The sequence below is a fragment of the Panthera pardus genome, unplaced genomic scaffold (genome assembly GCF_024362965.1).
Source record: "Panthera pardus isolate Hobbes unplaced genomic scaffold, ASM2436296v1 HiC_scaffold_11, whole genome shotgun sequence".
Lineage (NCBI taxonomy): Eukaryota > Metazoa > Chordata > Mammalia > Carnivora > Felidae > Panthera > Panthera pardus.
The window spans coordinates 64,333,080-64,352,400 of NW_026526666.1; the positions used below are offsets into that span (position 1 = coordinate 64,333,080).

Genomic DNA, 19,321 nt, shown 5'->3' on the forward strand with positions numbered 1-19,321 from the left:
AAAGGAAAAGTCTTCTCTTGCCATTTTCAATAAGGGGCTGTCCTCATGCAAGATTGTAGTTCAAATTTATACCATCTGTTGGTCTGGAGAAACTCCAAGCTGAGAAGCAACAGTAACAGAGGTTGAAGAAAAACCAGGAAAGTTTGGTTATCAAGAAAGCAGAGAGGGGTGAGTGTATCAAAAGGACAAAGGGATTAGCAGTTCTGAATAATGTGGAGAGCATAAATAAAATGAAGGCAAAAAAGCATCCCTTTGAGCAATACAGTGATCGTTTTTTAAGATTTTTTATTTTTTATTTATTTATTTATTTATTTTTCAATGTTTTTTATTTATTTTTGGGACAGAGAGAGACAGAGCATGAACGGGGGAGGGGCAGAGAGAGAGAGGGAGACACAGAATCGGAAACAGGCTCCAGGCTCCGAGCCATTAGCCCAGAGCCTGACGCGGGGCTCGAACTCACGGACCGCGAGATCGTGACCTGGCTGAAGTCGGACGCTTAACCGACTGTGCCACCCAGGTGCCCCTAAGATTTTTTATTTTTAAGTAATCTCTGCACCTAACATGGGGCTTGAACCTACAACCCTGATATCAAGAGTCACGTGCTCTACCAACTCAGCCAGCCAGCCACCCCTCATTATAGTAATTTGTGTCTTAAAAATTTCACAGCCTCAGACCTCCACTGAATGCCAAAGTTTGACTGCTGGCCTATATAAGGTAGACGTTTTATCTGGGCTTGGGATGTGATGGCTTCCTTACACAGTACATAAGGAAGACCTCTGTTCGCATGGGAAACAACTGAGGGGTTTCCAATTTAGACTATGGGTCTAAAGGATCTAAGATCCAACTTAACATACTGCTCTGAAGATTAATCCTCATTCTTAAAACTTAATTTGATCTACTATGAAACAATAATTTTCTTCCTAACATGTTGATTCCATTTCTTAGGAACCAAAACACTGAACTTTGGATTGTTAAGAGACTACTTGTTCCTTAGCTTAAGTCATTTTATAATAAATGAAAGTGAAAGGCATCATGTCCAAATGTATTCTCTGTAATGACTAACAAGTTTTCTTCTTCAACTATGAAAAAGAGGGTAGAAGAGACAAGTTTAACTATACACTACATGAATGTGTATAATCTATTTTTCCACCAGCATCAATGATTAATCATCCCTCCTCTCTAATCTCACATATTCAAATATGAAAAGGCATTTCCATTCATTTTTCTTCTTTCTTAACATTTTATTCACTGAGAGAGAGAGTGCATGGACCCATGTGTGCATGCGCAGGGGGTAGGGCAAAGAGAGAAAGAGAGAGAGAATCCAAAGCAGGCTCCATACTACACACGGAACATTTACAAAGATCATATTCTGGGTCATACACAAGTCTTAATAAATTCCAAAGGACTCACATCAAAGTATGTTCTCTGACCACAAAAAATTTAGATGCAATATTTCAAAATAGGTTATTGAAAAAAAAATTCAAACACAAAGTAATGGAGAAAGATCTGGAAGAAAGCACACCAGGTTGTATTAATATTAATTACCTCATGGAAATGAAAATGATTGAAGTCTGGGGACAGAGTCTTAAGCTTTTCAAATACACTTTTGCACTGTTTCACTAGTTATAATAAGCATGTATTCTTTTTGAAATTAAAAAAAGCATTTTTAAAGCCCTATGGAAGCTCTCTTAAAGCCTTATGGAATACTTAAATTCCACCTTTCCTCTTGTGGTGATGTGAACCAACTTCTGTATCTAATAATCCCTATGAACCCTGAATAAAATAATCAAATACCTTCATTTATTTAATACTTCCCTATTTCTGGGAATTTAGGTCTTTTTACATTTTCTACTTTTTTTTTTTTAATTTTTTTTAACATTTATTTATTTTTGAGAAAGAGAGAGACAGAGCATGAACAGGGGAGGGTCAGAGAGAGAGGGAGACACAGAATCTGAAACAGGCTCCAGGCTCTGAGCAGTCAGCACAGAGCCCGACGCGGGGCTCGAACTCACATACCGCGAGATCGTGACCCGAGCCGAAATCGGACGCTTAACCGACTGAGCCACCCAGGCGCCCCTACATTTTCTACTTTATATTAACCTGAAGCTACAGTGAACAGATAGGTCTTCTTTAAATGCCAGCCCTTAGCTTTCCCCAAAATCCATCTCTCATTGCTCAGTATCTCATACTCTTGCATCTATAAAACAAACATTGATGTATATATATTTTACTCACTAATATGTGCCTCCCATGATCTAATTCCTCAAAAGCACAGATCTGCTCTAAAAAGAGCTTTTACCACACAGGCATGTTTCTAATGTTGCAGTGATTAAAGTTAACAAAACATTTGATCCTTCACCTTTATCTCAAATCCTAGAGGGCTCACTATGCTTTTTTAATTTTTTGTGTGTGTGATTTAAGCTCTTTTTTTTTTAGTTTGTTTATTTTTGAGAGAGAGAGAGAGAGCATGAGTGAACAAGGGGCAGAGAGAGAGGTAAAAAGAGAATCCCACGAGGGGCAGAGAGAGGGAGAGAGAGAATCCCATGCAGGCTCCACACTGTCAGCTTGCAGCCTGAAGCAGGACTCAAGTTCACCTGCTGCAGGGCCTGAGCTCACCCGCTGCAGGGCTCAGAGCTCACTGGAAACAGGGCTTGAGCTCACCAGAAGCTGGCTCGAACTCACAAACTGTGAGATCATGACCTGAGCTGAAATCAAGAGTTGGGACACTTAACTGGCTGAGCCACCCATGTGCCCTTGGAATATCTAATTTGTTAAGCAGTCTTTTAAGTAGTAATTATTAATTACCAAACATAGCATGTGAGAACACTTACAATTTAGTGAGATTTTTTAATGACATTTTCCCCCCGATTATAAAAGTAAAATTGGCCCACTATAAAGCTTTGTATTATTCCAAAAAATATAGAGAAAATTATGTAATTTATATTTTTCCTTTTAATGTGGTGAAAATCCTAATATGTATACATTGTTTTATGGCCTGCTTTTTTTTGCCACTTCATTATATTGTATATATTTTCTGATGTCATTAAGTGTTTACAAATAGAGAAACAACTTTCAATGTATTATCTCAGAAGAAAAATAATTAATTACAGCTTGGAATTTAGCAGGAAATATTTATATCTTACCAAAAGTCCTAGAACTTTCTGTTGAATGGATGACTCAGTTGGGAAAGACTGTAAAAAGAAAGAAAAACCTGTAACTACGTAAAGAATCAAATATAATAAATGAATATTTTAATCAATCAATGTCAAAACTATAGGCTAAATTCCCATTCTAACCTCTAGAACCCGCATGAAGAGTTCTAACCCTTGGTTTTCAATAAAATGTCTGCAAGTGGTTGGAGATTCGTCTGTGAGGTTCCAAAGTGCACTCAAAGTAAACTTCAAAGTAGTGTCCACTGAATTTTGATTGGTTTTCTGCTTCACTATTTGAAGAAGTTGCTGAAAGAAGGAAAATACAATGAATTTCTTATCACTAAGCTGTTACTACAATTGGTGGTAATAATTACAAGTCATGAGGATTGGTCTTGTGGCTTAAAACATTTCCTAGAAAGGTTTTTATAAGTACAACAACCAGCTTCTTGGATAAGATTTTTCCTTCAACAAGAAAAAAAATATAGGATCTTCAGAAATCCTTTATTATTCTCATCATCCCTAAAATCTAATACCCTGTAAATAAAATAAAACGCAAAATGATTAAAGCTTAGGACAAACTATCTTACCCAATCAGTCATAGCATATATTCATTTCAGATCCTGGGATAAAAAAAGTGGAGGGGGAGAAGGGGAAATGAAACTAACATTTATTATAAACATCAGCAAATTATATCCTATATTGTAATACTGTTATACCCATTTTTTGGGGAAAGGAAATTGTGAGAAATATTAAGTAATTTGATCATAGTCAACTTAGTATGAGAAAATAAGAACTGGGAGACCTAATTCTATATAATTCTAAGTTTTCCTTAAGAAAAAAAAAAAGGACAAATTACATATAATAGTAAGAGAATTAAAATCTACATTGGCTTTGAATAACATCACAGCTTTGAAATTCCCTTTGTAAATCATTTCTACTATAGCCTTACCCTAAGAAATTTAACTTTGAAAAGTGAATGTTTTGAGACCTAGATAAGGCACCCATAACTCCATTTTTAGATAATAATTTGGCGGGGGGGAAGGGTGCTCCGCTCAAACAGATACAAGAAAACATTAACGAACACTATTACTTAACGTTACATACAATTCAGGAAAAATTTTTTAAGAAACAAAAACATCTAGGTGCAATTATGTAACTTAATAAGCATAGTGCCTAGGAGTGTGGTACTAGAATTTGCATCTGTGTAACCTTGTTTGCTAATTTAATTCTTTGATTCCTTATCTGCAAATTGTGGATGATAATTAAGAGCTTCAAAAAAAGAGAAAAAAAAGCTAGTGATTACCACTACTACTGCTACTAATTTCCGCTTAAACTAAGCTTAATTTTCCCCCAAAGCATGTAAGTGGATGACTTCCTTAAAATCTTTATACCTCCAGCCAAAATTACTGAAACACATACATAGCAATAAATAGCCATATTTAAAACTAAAAATATCATTCCTGAAAATAGTAAAAACTAAGTAAAAGTAGCATCCTTTTCTACTTATCTAACATATATCGTATTTTGTGCTAAGTACTTAGCATATATTCCTTCTTAATTTTTTTTTAAAGTAAGCCCTATGCTCGATGTGGGGCTTGAGCTAATGACCCCAAGATAAGAGTCACATGCTCTATTGACAGCCGGTCAGGCACCACCCCTTCAATTAATCTTAATTTCCTTTTCATTTAATCTTCATAATAACTGTATAAGGTAGTTTATAGAAACTACAGCTAGTAAGTGATAAAATTAGGAATAAACCCAGATATGTTGACTCCAGAATTCCTACTCTTTCTATCATACCATCAACAGCATTCTCCTCTCTTTACATTACTATTTTCACTCATATTGCTATTATTATACTTAGTAGATTATATTACAACCATGTCTACGTAACTATTTTCTCTACTACTTCTTATAGACAGACTACTCTTATGAACAGACATTATAGATATAATTCGATGTGAATCCCTCATCTAGTAAGGTGGTAGAAATTTGCTAAGTATCCTATACATATTTATCAAAGGAATGACTTTCTCATTATATACATAACTCGTAAATCATAAAAAAAAGGGAATCTTTCGGGGTGCCCGGCTGGCTCAGCTGGTAAAGCGTGTGACTGTTGTGGGTTGAGCCCCATGTCAGGTGTAGAGATTACTTAAAAATAAAATCTTAAAAAGGGGAAGTCTTTCATTTGCCTTTTCTATCTACCATTATTGTTCACATACATCATGACAGGATTGTAACAAGAAACTCTGAAGTGGACTGCTTTCCTCCACTCTTCCCAAGAACACTGTTTATATTTATTTTCTTTAAAGCTTTTAAACTTTTCATTGTTCACTATATCATCTCCTCAACTGAGTGTAAGCAAGCAAAATCATTTGTCAGTTATCTAAATTATCTTTTCCCCCCAAAGCATGTAGCACAATCTTATGCCTATGGCAGTGTCTACATTTTCTTCATAAATAACAAAATAACAGAATTTTAGAAATAGATAGGATCTTAAGGCTTATTTAGGTTCCAATGGTTCACATAATTTGTCTAAATTGACAAACTGAGTTTACAAGTTAGATCCTAGGTCATCGGACTCCTAGTTCAGGGCTCTTCCCACCTCTGTTAGGGAATAAAGCTACCTCTATGAAAATAAGTGAATACATCCAGTTAAAAGTAATGAAATACCAGAAGATAACACAACACTGCCTGAAAACAATGAAAATGAAAACTCTCTAATGATCTGCATAGAGGGTATAACAGACTTACCCTGACAATGAAGAGTTCAGCACCAAGCTGTGCAGTTTGTTCTGTAGAAAGCTGTAAGCAAGCAGATGACAAAGTAAATGTCCAAGAACTCACTAGTTAGTGTCAGTTTAATAACATTCACTGTAACAAACTCTAAAGGTCAGACTAAAATCTTTGATTAACATGCAGTTCTGCAATATTGAATGTAGACTGAACAAACAGACTGGCGAAGAGGTGTACTAACTTTTCTGGCATATAGATTTTGGGGGAAGTAGTAACTGTAATGGGAAATAGCTGCCTACATAAAATTATTCAATCATAGCAGTTCAGGTACCTTGGCAGCCAGGATGGAAATGATAGCAACTGCCATCCTTTGCATGTTTTGATCCTCATGGTTGCAGAGCCACTGCATGACAAGCTTGGCTGCTTCAAACCTGAAAACACACAAGAGGGTTTCATGAATGAATCCTGGAGGCTCAAGCACAGTCTTACAGCTCTAGCTGAGCTGATGCTACAGTTCAGGTAGGTGCGAAAGAAAGGGAAAATTCCTCTTAACTGATACAGAATAACAATTATACTTTGTGTTCTGGAGCCGGTGCCTCATTATTAATTCTGAAACTTTGTAAAGAAACAAGAGTTTGGAAAATATCAAAACTATCCGGCATTCATTTTCTAGATTGTAACATATTTCTATTCTGTAGTGATTTCTACACTGTATTGAGTTTTTTCTGGGTTCCTTACAGTACCTAGCACAACAGAAATAAATATTCATTCATTCATTCACAAACATTTATTGAGCCCCTTCTTTGTTCCAGATATTGTTCCTGGTGCTGGAGATCGAGTAGTGAACAAAACAGGAAAATATCTCTACTCTCATAGAGCTTACATCGCAGTATGGACACCAGATCATAAACCAAACAAGTAAAACCTATGGTATATGCTATAGAGAAAAAAGGAGTAAACAGGTAAAAGGGATAGGAAATGTTGAATTTTAGGTACGGTAACTAGGAAAAGCCTCACTGAAACTTTTAAGGAAGTAAGAGAGCTGGCCATGTGGATATCTAGGGGAAAAGCATTCCAGGCAGAGGGGAAGGTAGATACAAGGACCCTGAATAGGGAGTATGCCTGGAGGTTTTGAGAAATAGCATGGAAGCCAGTGAGGCCAGAACAGAGAGAACAACAAGAAGTGTAGTACCAAGAGATGAAGTCATTAAAAAAAAAAAAATTAATTAACTAATTAATTTTTAAAAATTTAAAAAAGAGATGAGGTCAGAGGTAACAGGGGGACCAGATCTTAGTCTTTGTAAAGAATTAGCTTTTATTCCAGATGAGATGGAAAGCCATAGAAAGATCCTAAGCAGAGATATGACATGAACTGACTTATATTTTTAATAGGATTATTCTATTAGCTGTGTTTAAAATGAACTTCAAGAGGGCAAAGAAAGAAGCAAAGAGAACAGTTCAGAGGCTACCACATGATTCAGGACAGAAATCACTTTTAGCCCAGTCCAAGTAGGAAATGGAAGTGAAGAGAAATGGTTGAATTCTAGATATATTTTGAAGATAACTGGCTTTGTCAAAGGACTGAATGTGGGGTGTGAGACAGGAGAGAAATCAGGACACCACCACAGAATATATCTGATTATCTTACCCACAATTTCATCTTTCAAGACTCAGCTCATATATCACTTCCTCTGAGAAGCTTTCCTTGACAAGTTTATCACTGCCTTCTCACTGCTCCTTAGCATTTGCTTGTAACTCTGTCAGAGAGCTGTGGTTATCTGTAGCCTCACCTGTTCCCTTGGGGTAAAGGACCATATCCTATTTAGCCCTCTTTACCAAGAACTCATTATAGAGCTTTACACACAAACAGTGTTTAATACATGCTGGCTGAATTATAGTGATATAAAGTACTCCTCTGCAAATTCCATCAAATTTACTGTTGCCTCCTTTCTATTCCCAAGGCCATCTCTGATTGTTTTATGATAGATTCCTAATGGGCCATTCTGCCTCCATTGTTTTCCCTTCAATTTGTGTCTACACATCAGTAATACATAAATCTGTCAGAAAACTTAGTTATGATGTCACTCCTGTATTCACAGTATTTTTGGACTCTAACAATGGGCCCATACTTTCACATCTTTTTTCCTGCCTACCCTATGCTTACTGCTTGTTAGTCCCCAAACGTGCCCTAGTTATGAGTTAAGATAGCTTGATAGTTAACAGCACAGATTCTGAACTTCCTTGGCATTTTGGGGTTTGAATTTTAGTTTTACCTAATGTTGCTGATATAATAAAATAAACTTTTTTTTTTAATTTTTTTTAATCTTTATTTATTTTTGAGAGACAGCGTGTGAGCAGGGGAGGAGCAGACAGAGAGGGAGACACAGAATCGGAAGCAGGCTCCAGGCTCTGAGCTGTCAGCACAGAGCCCGACGCAGGGCTTGAACTCACGAACCATGAGATCATGACCTGAGCTGAAGTCGGATGCTTAACCGACTGAGCCACCCAGGCGCCCCTAAAATAAACTCTTTTACCATGTGAAGCAATGCCATAAAGTCATTAAGCATATCACACACACTGAATTCAGTCTGGATTCAAGTATCATTTCTACCACTTACTAACTTTGGGGACCTAGGGCAATTTCCTTAATCGCTATGAACTTCTATTTTTTCACCTGCAAAATGATAAGATCTATTCTATAGGACTGTTGTGAGGATTAAACGATACTACACATAAAGCTTAAGATTTAGTATGGAACTTGGCACATACCAAGCTTTTGATAAAGGTTAATTTTTTACAGGTATTATTATCAACTTCTTCTGTGCCTTTATTTGTGCAGTTCCCACAACATAAAACAATCAATTCAACCAGCTCTCATCTTCAAAGCAACACAGCATGGATGTAAAAAGTAGAGGTTCTGGAGCCATTCTGGATTTAAATCTAAATTCTGCTACTTGCTATCTTATCACCTTAAGAAAGCTACTAAACCTCTTTATGCCTCTGTTTCTTCATCTATAAAATTAAGATTACAAAAGTAACGATTTCACAAGACTGTTTGTAAGGACTGAATAAGCATAAGTAAAACATTTAGCATAGCATCTGGCAATAGTAAGTGCTTTATACAGGTTAGTTGTTATCTTTATGATCTCAAATGCCATCACTAACATGAAATCTTTAATGATCACCAATCAGATGAAATCTTTCCCTCCTCGTTTGGGGGCCCAATGCATTCTGTCATCTTCTTCTATGAAAAATTCTGTCTTCTGTTATACTCATTTTTCATTCATTCATCCACCAAACATCCACTTAAGCACTAGAGACAAAGAGATTAACCAATCACAATCTCTGACCACAAAGAAGCTCAAATCTAGCAGAGTGCATTGGCTAGAGCAGAGGTAAGTAAACTATAGCCTACATATAGTGATTTTAGTAGCTGTGGGTCCAGCTGCCTGTTTTCTAAAGTTTTATTGAAACATAGTAAAATCCCCATTTTTTATATGTTGTCTATGACTGCTTTGGAGGTACACTGGCAGAGTTAAGTAGTTCCAACAGAGACCCTATGGCTCATAAGCCCAAAATATTATTTGCTGCCCCTTTAAAAAAATTTGCCAAATCTTCGGTTAGTTGATACTTTTCTTTTAGGAGAGTGACTATGTCCTTCCTACATATGACTTCATGTAATCAGTACAGATGCTCAATATTTATAAAATAAAATTAGTAATCTACATGAGATAGCTGTTGTTATATTTTTCTCCAAACTATTTATTTGAAATAGTAAATGGAACACCTCATTCCTCAGCTGTGCCAGATAACAGTGTACTGTTACCTGAATAAAAGTAAATCACAGTAAAATTGCTGCTTGAGATATACACTTTTCATAAAACCATAAGATATATTTTTTCAAAATACCACCATTAAAAAATATTTAAAATATTAAGATGACAAAAAAAATCACCTTTTTAGCTCTCAAATCACAGTATCCTAGAAAACAAGGGAATCGTTTATACTTATTTGAATCCAACTATCTAACCTCCCTTAACCTCTGGTTAAGAAGTTTCTTCTATAACTCAGTATCAAATAACAGTAATAATAAGAGATATGATACAGAGAAAAGAACACTGGACCTAGAACTAGAAGACTTGAGTCTTTCTAGCCTTGTAGTCACTAGACACAAAACTCTGATCAAGACATGGAATCTAAGTGCCTCGGTTTCTTCAGCCTACAATATTGTGTGGATATTTTAAAAACCATAATATAAAAATATACATTTTTAAGCAAAGGGCTATGAAAACAGGGGCCAATCTGCTATCAGGAATGTCAAAGTACTAAATTAGAGAAAGTAGAGTTAGCATTTCATAAGTTAATGCACAATCCCATCCACATAATTAACTGTACAGCAAGGATATCCCAACTGGTAAGAAATGGCCCAAGACAGACTTTGCCCCATTTTAAGTTCTAGGGCTATCACTTGCCTGTTGAATGGAACATCTTGAAGGATCCGGTCACTGCAAAGTGAAAGGAGGCAATTCTTCTGTAACTAAAGAACCAAAGGGAGAAAAAAATTCCTGAATGAAATATTGCTTTGTTATTTTTTAACCAGGGGTAGCCTGTATAAAAAAAGGTGGCTGATGAAATACCAATGATTTCTTACAACTTTTATTCTGCCCACCTATTGTTGAAAGACTAACTTCCACTGGACCCATACAAGTTTACTTGCACATTTTTTTTTTTTGTCTCCATTAGACAAGATAGGATAATAAACAGAATTAATACCAGCTAATCTCCTTCCCTTCTGGTGGCCTTTGGATGGATCTTGCTTTTTCCTCTGTCCACCTGGCTTCCAGAGGCCACAAAAGCCAAAGCCTAAAGTTCATCCAATTTGGCAACTGCCCTCAATGAGGGAAGCTATCTTTAATGATTCACTCACCAATCTGGGTTGTCATTTTTACTTGGTTTTTCACCTCTGAGTATTTTTTTAACATAATTTTTTTTAATCTTTACTTATTTTTGACAGAGATAGAGAGGTAGCATGAACAGAGGAGGGGCAGAGAGAGAGGGAGACAGAGGATCCACAATGGGCTCTGCGCTGACTGCAGTGAGCCCGATGTGGGGCTTGAACTCACGAACTGTGAGATCATGACCTGAGCCAAAGTCAGACACTCAACTGACTGAGCCACTCAGGCACCCCAACCTCTGAGTATTTTTTATTAATTTATCAACTGCCTGCTAAATTTTAATTAAAAATATAAGGGTACCTGGGTGGCTCGTTAGGTTGAGCATCTGACTGTTGATTTCAGCTCGTCATGATCTCACGATTCATGACACTGAGTCCTGCGTGCTAATGGGAGTGAAGCCTGCTTATGATTCCCTCCCCTCTCACCCTGCCCTCCCCCTGCATATATGCACATATGCTCTCTCTCTCCCAAATTAAATTAAAAAATTTTTTTTAGTACAATTCAAGCAACATTTTTAGTTTTCATCCTGAGGACAGGACAGGTTATGCAGTCTACCATACTGCTAGAAACAGAATATCCACGTCTTATTCGTTTCTGTATCCCAGTACTTGATAGTGCCTGGCCCAGAACAAATAGGCTATGGCTGTTTGCTGAAATTATCACAAACTCAAGATTGAGGTGGAAGATGTGTTTTTTTATGGTTTGCACTATTTCCCTCAACATTTGGATTTAAATACTTTTAGGCAGGGAATGCACTCTTTAGTTTTCTACTTTTCTGTTGTCCTACACTCAGTCATACCATAAATTTATTACTTTACAGCCTGTAAAGGCATTTGAAATTCTAGTCTTGGTCTACTAAATTGAACTTTATGGAGATAAGGAGGAGGGTAGGGGATACTAAAAGGACTACTTGATTAGGAATTCCCACATGCTTACCTGCTGGTGATTGGGAAAATGTTCCATGGCTTTGAGCAGCAAATGGGTCACATCGGCCAGCAGTCGGACAGGCATTCCTGCAGCAAGATCTTGCTTAGTTAAGTTAAATACACAGGCGCTTGCAGCAAGTTGTACTGGCAAATTCATAGGGTGGTTTCTCATCCCAGTAACCACAAGCTGGAAAAAAAATTAGTTCTTTTTATTTACAGTATAAATACAAACCCTCTTAACATAGCATCATTACTTTGTTATCTATGATAATTTCTATGATGTCTTATCTTTTTTATCCTCAAGTGCAAAGAGCCTAGGGCATAGTAGTCACTCATCAACATGTAGTTCCTGCCTACCTGGTTCAGGAAGGTATCAAGTTGTTCATGTTGGGGTATTTTTCTGTTGGGCTAATGAATTTTCTCTATTCAGATAACTCATCTTTGTATTTCTCAGACATAGTACAGTGCCTATTATACACTAAGCACTAAATAAATTTTTACTGACTTTAGAGTAAACAAGTGGCAAACTTTTCATTTTCAAATCCCGACATTCAGTTCCTTGAGGACACTGCTAAAGTTACAGTACCATAAAATCCATTCACTTCCCTCTGGGCCTAGATAACCACTTCTCATCTTTTCCTCTCTCCTCAATCCTCCCAATCTTCACTATCAGCTGAAGACCTTGCTTCCAATTACACTGAGAAAATGAAAACATTCAGAGAAGACTTTCGGATTCTCACTACCACATGTATCCCCTTTACCAGTATACAAACACCCAAATGCTGCCTTCCTGCCTACTACCATAGAGGATCTTTTGGGCTCATCTCTGAAAGTAGGCCCTGCACTTATATGCTAGATCTTTCCCTTCTTGTTTACTCAAGGACATTGCTCCAGCTCTTCTTCCCTCTCCTATATCAATTTTTCATTCTGTAGTGGATCATTCATATTAGCATAGGACAAACAAGCTATTTTTCTCCCATCTTAAAAAAGAAAAAAAAACCTCCTTCTTCGGTTAACTATCATCTTTTTCCTTTGCGCTCTTTTGCAGCTAAATTCCTTAAAAGAATTGTCTGTATTCTTTTAAATTTCTCTGTACCATTCCCTGAATCAATGAATAAGTATTTTAGATGAGGACTAGAGGTCCTTTGTTGCTCAGGTTCATAGTAACCAAAACCAAAAAAAGATAATTCATATACCAAGTACCAATATCCTCTGGTATATATGGAGGGGATGACAGGTGTTGGGGATAATAGCATCTCAGTGATTGAAATGTTAAGCACCCCATTCTCAAAATTTAAGATAACTGGCTGGTTAAGTCATTTTTGGCTCTGCCACTAACTTACTGTTACATTATTTAATCTCACAGACCCTCAGTTACACAATCTGTAAAATAAGAGATAAAACTTTTCTCTTGGGATTATTGTGCCCACTAAATGAGGTATCAAATATATAATACAGTCCTATATTCCCTGGCTTCAAATGTGTATAAGAATTATCTTTGGGGATTATAAAAATGCAGATTCCTGTCCTTATCCAGCCCTATTGAATCTAAATTTCTCGGAGTGGGGTTCACAAATATACTTTTATTATTTTTTTATTTAAAATTTTGTTTTTATTTTTACAAATGTGCTTTTAAAATAAACAATATTCCAGACTTCTGGTGGACAAAGGACCACATTCTTTTTTTTTTTTTTTAATTTTTTTAACATTTATTTATTATTGAGAGACAGAGAGACACAGAGCATGAGCAGGGGAGAGGTAGAGAGATGGGGAGACACAGAATCTGAAGTAGGCTCCAGGCTCTGAGCTGTCAGCACAGAGCCTGACATGGGGCTCAAACTCACAAACTGTGAGATCATGACCTAAGCCGAAGTCGGTCGCTTAACCAACTGAGCCACCCAGGCGCCCCCAAAGGACCGACCACATTCTAACAAACACTGCCCTATGCTATCAACTAAAATTAAGAATCTTCTTTTCTTGGGGCACCTGGATGGCTCAGTCAGTTAAGCATCCAACTCTTTTTTTTTTTTTTAATGTTTATTTATTCTTTGAGAGAGAGAGAGAGAGAGCATGAGCAGGGAAGGGACAGAGAGGGGGAGACACAGAATGTGAAGCAGGCTCCAGGCTCCGAATTGTCAGCATACAGCCCGACGCAGGGCTCAAACTCATGAACTGTGAGATCATGACCTGAGCCGAAGTCGGACACTTAACTGACTGAGCCACCCAGGTGCCCCAAGCATATGACTCTTGATTTCAGCTCAGGTTATGATCTCCCGGTCATGGGATCAAGCCCCAAGTTTGGCTACACACTGTGCCTGGAGCCTACTTAAAAAAAAAACATACTTTCTTGGCCTTCAAAAGCTGTCTTGTTAAGAGATTTTAATTGAGGGGGCGCCTGGGTGGCTCAGTCGGTTAAGCGGCCGACTTCAGCTCAGGTCATGATCTCACAGTCCGTGAGTTCGAGCCCCGCGTCGGGCTCTGTGCTGACAGCTCGGAGCCTGGAGCCTGTTTCGGATTCTGTGTCTCCCTCTCTCTGACCCTCCCCCGTTCATGCTCTGTCTCTCTCTGTCTCAAAAATAAATAAACGTTAAAAAAAAAAAAAATTAAAAAAAAATAAAAGAGGTTTTAATTGAGGAATAACATGAATTAATTATGAAAGCACAGGTGGTTAGTAAGTGTCATGGAAAGATGCCTTATGGAATTCCAATATTGTATTTCTTTAAAAAGTCTATATGGAAGCAATACAATGCAGTATTGTAATTCTAGTGTTATAATTCAATTTTCTACTATAGATGGTGAAAAAAATATCACACTGGTCACTGGTTTTAGGTAAATATGAGGTGGAAGGCAATGATGTTGCTTAATGAGACTACTATAATACTTCAAAAACTTTATGCAACTATTTTCTCTCTCATTTATGGCTAAAAATTAAAATCATACATCATCAATCCCATTACCCACCCCACCCCCCAAATCCAAAGATTAAATGCAAATTTTCACCATTTTCTTCACAAAACCATCATCTATATCAAGGGAGATAATTTCAAAATGTTCATGTTCCTTATTCTTACCTTTAAAATTTCTGGCTTTGTTTTTTCCATCACATGAGTCAGGCTAAAAAGGTGAAATAGGGCTTCCCGGACAAAGAATGCCCGTTCACTGTACCGCTTCAATGCTTCTGCAATCTGAGTTTCATTGGCTTCTCCAGACACCTTTGAACATAGCCAGAAGATTAGATTTTAGGATTTTTTCAACCCTCTAACTTTCCAAACATCATTTGCATAGATGGCACCCAGGATAACTATGTAAGGCCTGAAACAAATGGGAATGATTACTTTCCAACCTACCCAGGATAGTCATCCTGTGAAGGTGGACGTATGCTAAAGAGATGTTAGATAGGCTTAGACCCTCCCTATAAGCCTTTGGGTAAGATTTTCTATAGTGCACCTAAAGTAAATCCTAAGATATTTAACACTATTTATAAAGCCTTACCACGTGATTAGATTCTTATCTCTCCCTTAAGGTAACCCCTTAACTTCCCTAACTCAATGTTAAAGCTACACTGGCTTTTTTTCTCTGATCTTTTAATTTTTTTTTTAATGTTTATTCATTTTTGAGAGAGATTTAAAAAAGCATGATCTCACGGTTTGTGAGTTCGAGCCCCGCATCGGGGTCTGTGCTGACAGAGTCTGGAGCCTGCTTCAGATTCTGTGTCTCCCTTTCTTTCTGCCCCTTCCCCATTCATACTCTCTCTCTTTCTCAAAAAAATGAATAAAACATTTAAAAAATTGAAAAAACAAAGCAAGGACATATTATTCAAGTCAGGAAAGAGGTTACTTTTGTGGAGAAAGAGGGAGCAGTGATCTAGATGGGGCACACAGAACTTCAGGGTAGCTGAAAAGTTCTATTTATTAACCTGAGTAATGGCCTCAAGTGTGTTCACCTTATTTGCACCTTCTTAAGCTACACATTTGTTATTTATGGTCTTGACATCTGTCTTATTCACATTAAGGTAAAAAAAAAAAAAAAAAGCAAAAACAACCTCTATCTGTCATTCAAGGAGCTAATCTCTTTAAGTTGGAAGATAGACTACAGGACAGATGTGTGCCAATTGACATAAGAGCACATATTAAGCATTTATAAGACTGTAGAAATAACAAGGGAAGTTTTTTTACAAATTCTTTTTAAACTATGTAAAATATACACACATACATATTGGTCTTAATTATGTACTCACATATATAAATGGTTATTGAATAATGAAAAATTTCTAAGTGTTCAGTTCTTTTTTAATCATCCTAAACTTTTTCTTAGATTTTCTTACATTTAGAAAGACATTAAAATATTATGTGAAATAAAAAGGATTATAAGCAGGAAAATGTAGAAAATGTATAACAATGATTTCAGTAATACTTGATTTACTCACATCTGGTTGATTCAACTACTTTTTAATATCTATATGAAATACAGCCTCAAGTTATCTTTGAATGTAAAATTAAAGAGTTTTTGTTACTGGGAATTAAATACTCTAAACAAATTTCACTGCATATATGTTTTATTCAGTGATCAATACTTCTCTAGCCAGTGATAAACCTTCAAATCAAGTAGTCTGGCTCCTCAAACTATAAGCATCTTCAGTTAAGTCAAGTTCATATGCTAGATGATAAAAAACAAGTATCTGTATGTATTAGTTTCTCAAACAAATTAATTAATTAATTTAAGGTGTGTGTTTGTATGTTTGTCAAGAGTGTAAGCCAGGGATGGGGGGGAGGGGCAGGGGGCAAAGAGAGAGGGACACCAAGAATCCCAAGCAGGCTGACAGGAGCTCAATCTCACCAACCATGAGACCATGACCTGAGCCAAAATCAAGAGTCAGACATTTAAATGACTGAGCCACCCAGGTTAAAACAGAGAAAATGTCCTCAACCACTAAATTAAGCCTTGTTAATATTTAATATACTGAGTAAAATTAAAATTTATATTCTAAGGAAAATTTTCCTTTTCTTTCCTTTTTTGTTCTTAAATGTTTATTTATTTTGAGAGAGAGAAAGCAAGCAGGGGAGAGACAGAGAGAAAGGGAGAAAAAGAATTCCAAGCAGGCTCCATGTTGTCAGCACAGAGACTGATGCGGGGCTTGATCTCACAGCCGTGAGATTATGACTTGAGTGGATTTCAAGAGTCCGGACACTTAACAGACTAAGACAACCAGGAGCCCCTAAGGAAAAATTTTCTTATAGCACTCTGTATATAACTCTATTATAGCATCTTCCACACTGAATTAAAGCTATTTTAAAATGTATCTGTATCCTCTCCACTAGAATAGAATTCCTCGAGGGCAGAGGCACTAACTCAGACATCTTTAAAAAGTACTCAGTAGGAGACTGTCTTTGAAGCTTTTCCTGAATTTACAACTGAGAGAACACGGGCAGCCCAGAACGGCAGCCCAGAACGCCAGGAGGGGAGATTGATGCTGTGGGAGAAAGGGGTTCATTATGGCAGATGACCTAAAGTGATTCCTGTATAAAAAATTACCAAGTTCAGAGAGCCTTGCTGACTCAGTGGTTAAATGTCTGACTTCAGCTCAGGTCTTGATCTCGTGTTGACACCAGGCTCTCTGCTGTCAGTACAGAGCCTGCTTTGGATCCTCTGTCTCCCTCTCTCTTTAACCCTCCTCTGTTTTCTCTGTCTAAAAAATAAATAAACATTAAAAATAAATAAATAAATAAATAAATAAATAAATAAATAAATAAATAAATAACTAGGGGTGCCTGGGTGGCTCTATTAAGTGTCTGACTCCTGATATCAGCTCAGGTCATGATTGATTTCATGGCTTTGAGATAGAGCCCCTCATCTCATTTTGGGATTCTCTTTCTCCCTCTCTCTCTGCCCCTTCCCCACTCTTTTTCTCAAAATAAATAAACTTAATTTAAAAAAAAAATTACCAAGTTCTGGAGCCTGGAGGTACAAGATCGAGGTGCCAGCATGGTTGGATTCTCGTGAAGGCCCTTTTCTGAGTTACAGATTACAGACTTCTGATATCTTCATATGGTAGAAGGAGGGCTAGCTAGCTCTCCAGCCTTAAATAAGGGCACTATTCCCATTTATGAGGGCTCTACCCCCATGGCCTAATTACCTCCCAAAGGCCCCACCTCCAAATACCACCACAATGGGATTAAGGTTTCAATATATGAATTTTGGGGATGACACATTCAATCCATTACAAACATATACATACATGTGCCTGTACTTGTTATTACATAAGTTGCTTCCTGTATGCTCTATTCAAAACTGTGTGTTTTTCACTTAGCAATATACTTTTGAGATCAGTCCTTCCCAGTACATATAAAGAGCTGTTTGGGGTTTTTAATAAATAAATAAATAAATAAATAAATAAATAAATAAATGTACTTAGTAAATGTTTTTTGAAATGGATCAACTCTTCTGCCTAAAAACTTATATAGATCTTCACTGAATGTTGATTATTACAGTTCAATATAGGGGTCTTAGTTCAAGGGAGAAGTTTAGCATATAGATTTAAGGACCAAGAAAAGGAACACTCCAATATTTAGAGACCTGGGAGAGGAAGAAGAGTTTTTTATAAAAACAAGACAAGAGTGATACCCAGGAAGCTGAGTAAAAATAAGTATTTCAAGGAGGATAACATCAGGGGCTCCTGGGTGGCTCAGTCAGTTAAGCGTCTGACTTTGGCTCAGGTCATGATCTCGCGGTTCGTGGGTTCAAGCCCCACGTCGGGCTCTGTGCTTACAGCCCAGAGTCTGGAGCTTGCTTTGGATTCTGTGTCTCCCTCTCTCTCTCTCTCTCTCTCTGCCCCTCCCCCATTCACATTCTGTCTGTCTCTCTCTCTCTCAAAAAATAAACATTAAAAAAAAAAAAGGAGCATAACATCAACTGTGACAAATACCACCTTAGATCAAATAAGATAAAGACTAAGAACTAATATTGGATTTAGCACATTTCCAGTGATTCTCAGGGACTGGAAACCACAGCATGCTAGATTACCCCAAAGTCTGGGAATGAGATGGCCAACAAATCCTAGTTGTGGAGGGGCACCTGGGTGGCTTAGTTGGTTGAGTGTCCAACTCTTGATTTCAGCTCACATCATGATCCCACGGTTGTGAGATCAAGCCCCATGTCAGGCTCCATGCATGTGGAGTCTGCTTAAGATTCTGTCTTTCACCCTTTGTCCCTCTTCCCCATTCATGCTTTCTTTCTAAGAAGAGAAGAGAAAAGAGAAGAGAAGAGAAGAGAAGAGAAGAGAAGAGAAGAGAAGAGAAGAGAAGAGAAAAAAAAGAAAAGAAAAGATGGTAGTTGTGGAAAAATGGAAGATTCAGGAAGCTGATGGTGACAGGAGAGCAAATTTGGTGGGGAAATACTGACGACAGAAATTCTATGGTAAGTAGGAAAGTACTTAAGATTCTCAAATACAGACAATGAGATGTAGTGGAAAGGACACATGCTTTGGCATCAAATAGTCCAACACAAAGGCAGACTCTAGTATCAGTTGGTTGTAACCCTTAAAGCCATTCCC

At 37.2% G+C, this 19,321-nt stretch overlaps 1 protein-coding gene across 1 annotated transcript in view; it reads right to left on the reverse strand.

Moving 5' to 3' along the window:
* ZYG11B (zyg-11 family member B, cell cycle regulator) overlaps positions 1-19,321 on the reverse strand; it is a 92,761-nt gene that overhangs the window by 31,945 nt on the left and 41,495 nt on the right. The window contains exons 4-10 of the mRNA XM_019449269.2: positions 14,844-14,984; positions 11,783-11,959; positions 10,364-10,428; positions 6,223-6,322; positions 5,910-5,960; positions 3,297-3,458; positions 3,144-3,191 (exon numbers count right to left, since the gene is read on the reverse strand). Of these exons, the coding sequence (XP_019304814.1) occupies positions 3,144-3,191; positions 3,297-3,458; positions 5,910-5,960; positions 6,223-6,322; positions 10,364-10,428; positions 11,783-11,959; positions 14,844-14,984 (744 nt within the window). The remainder of the gene's footprint in view (positions 1-3,143; positions 3,192-3,296; positions 3,459-5,909; positions 5,961-6,222; positions 6,323-10,363; positions 10,429-11,782; positions 11,960-14,843; positions 14,985-19,321) is intronic.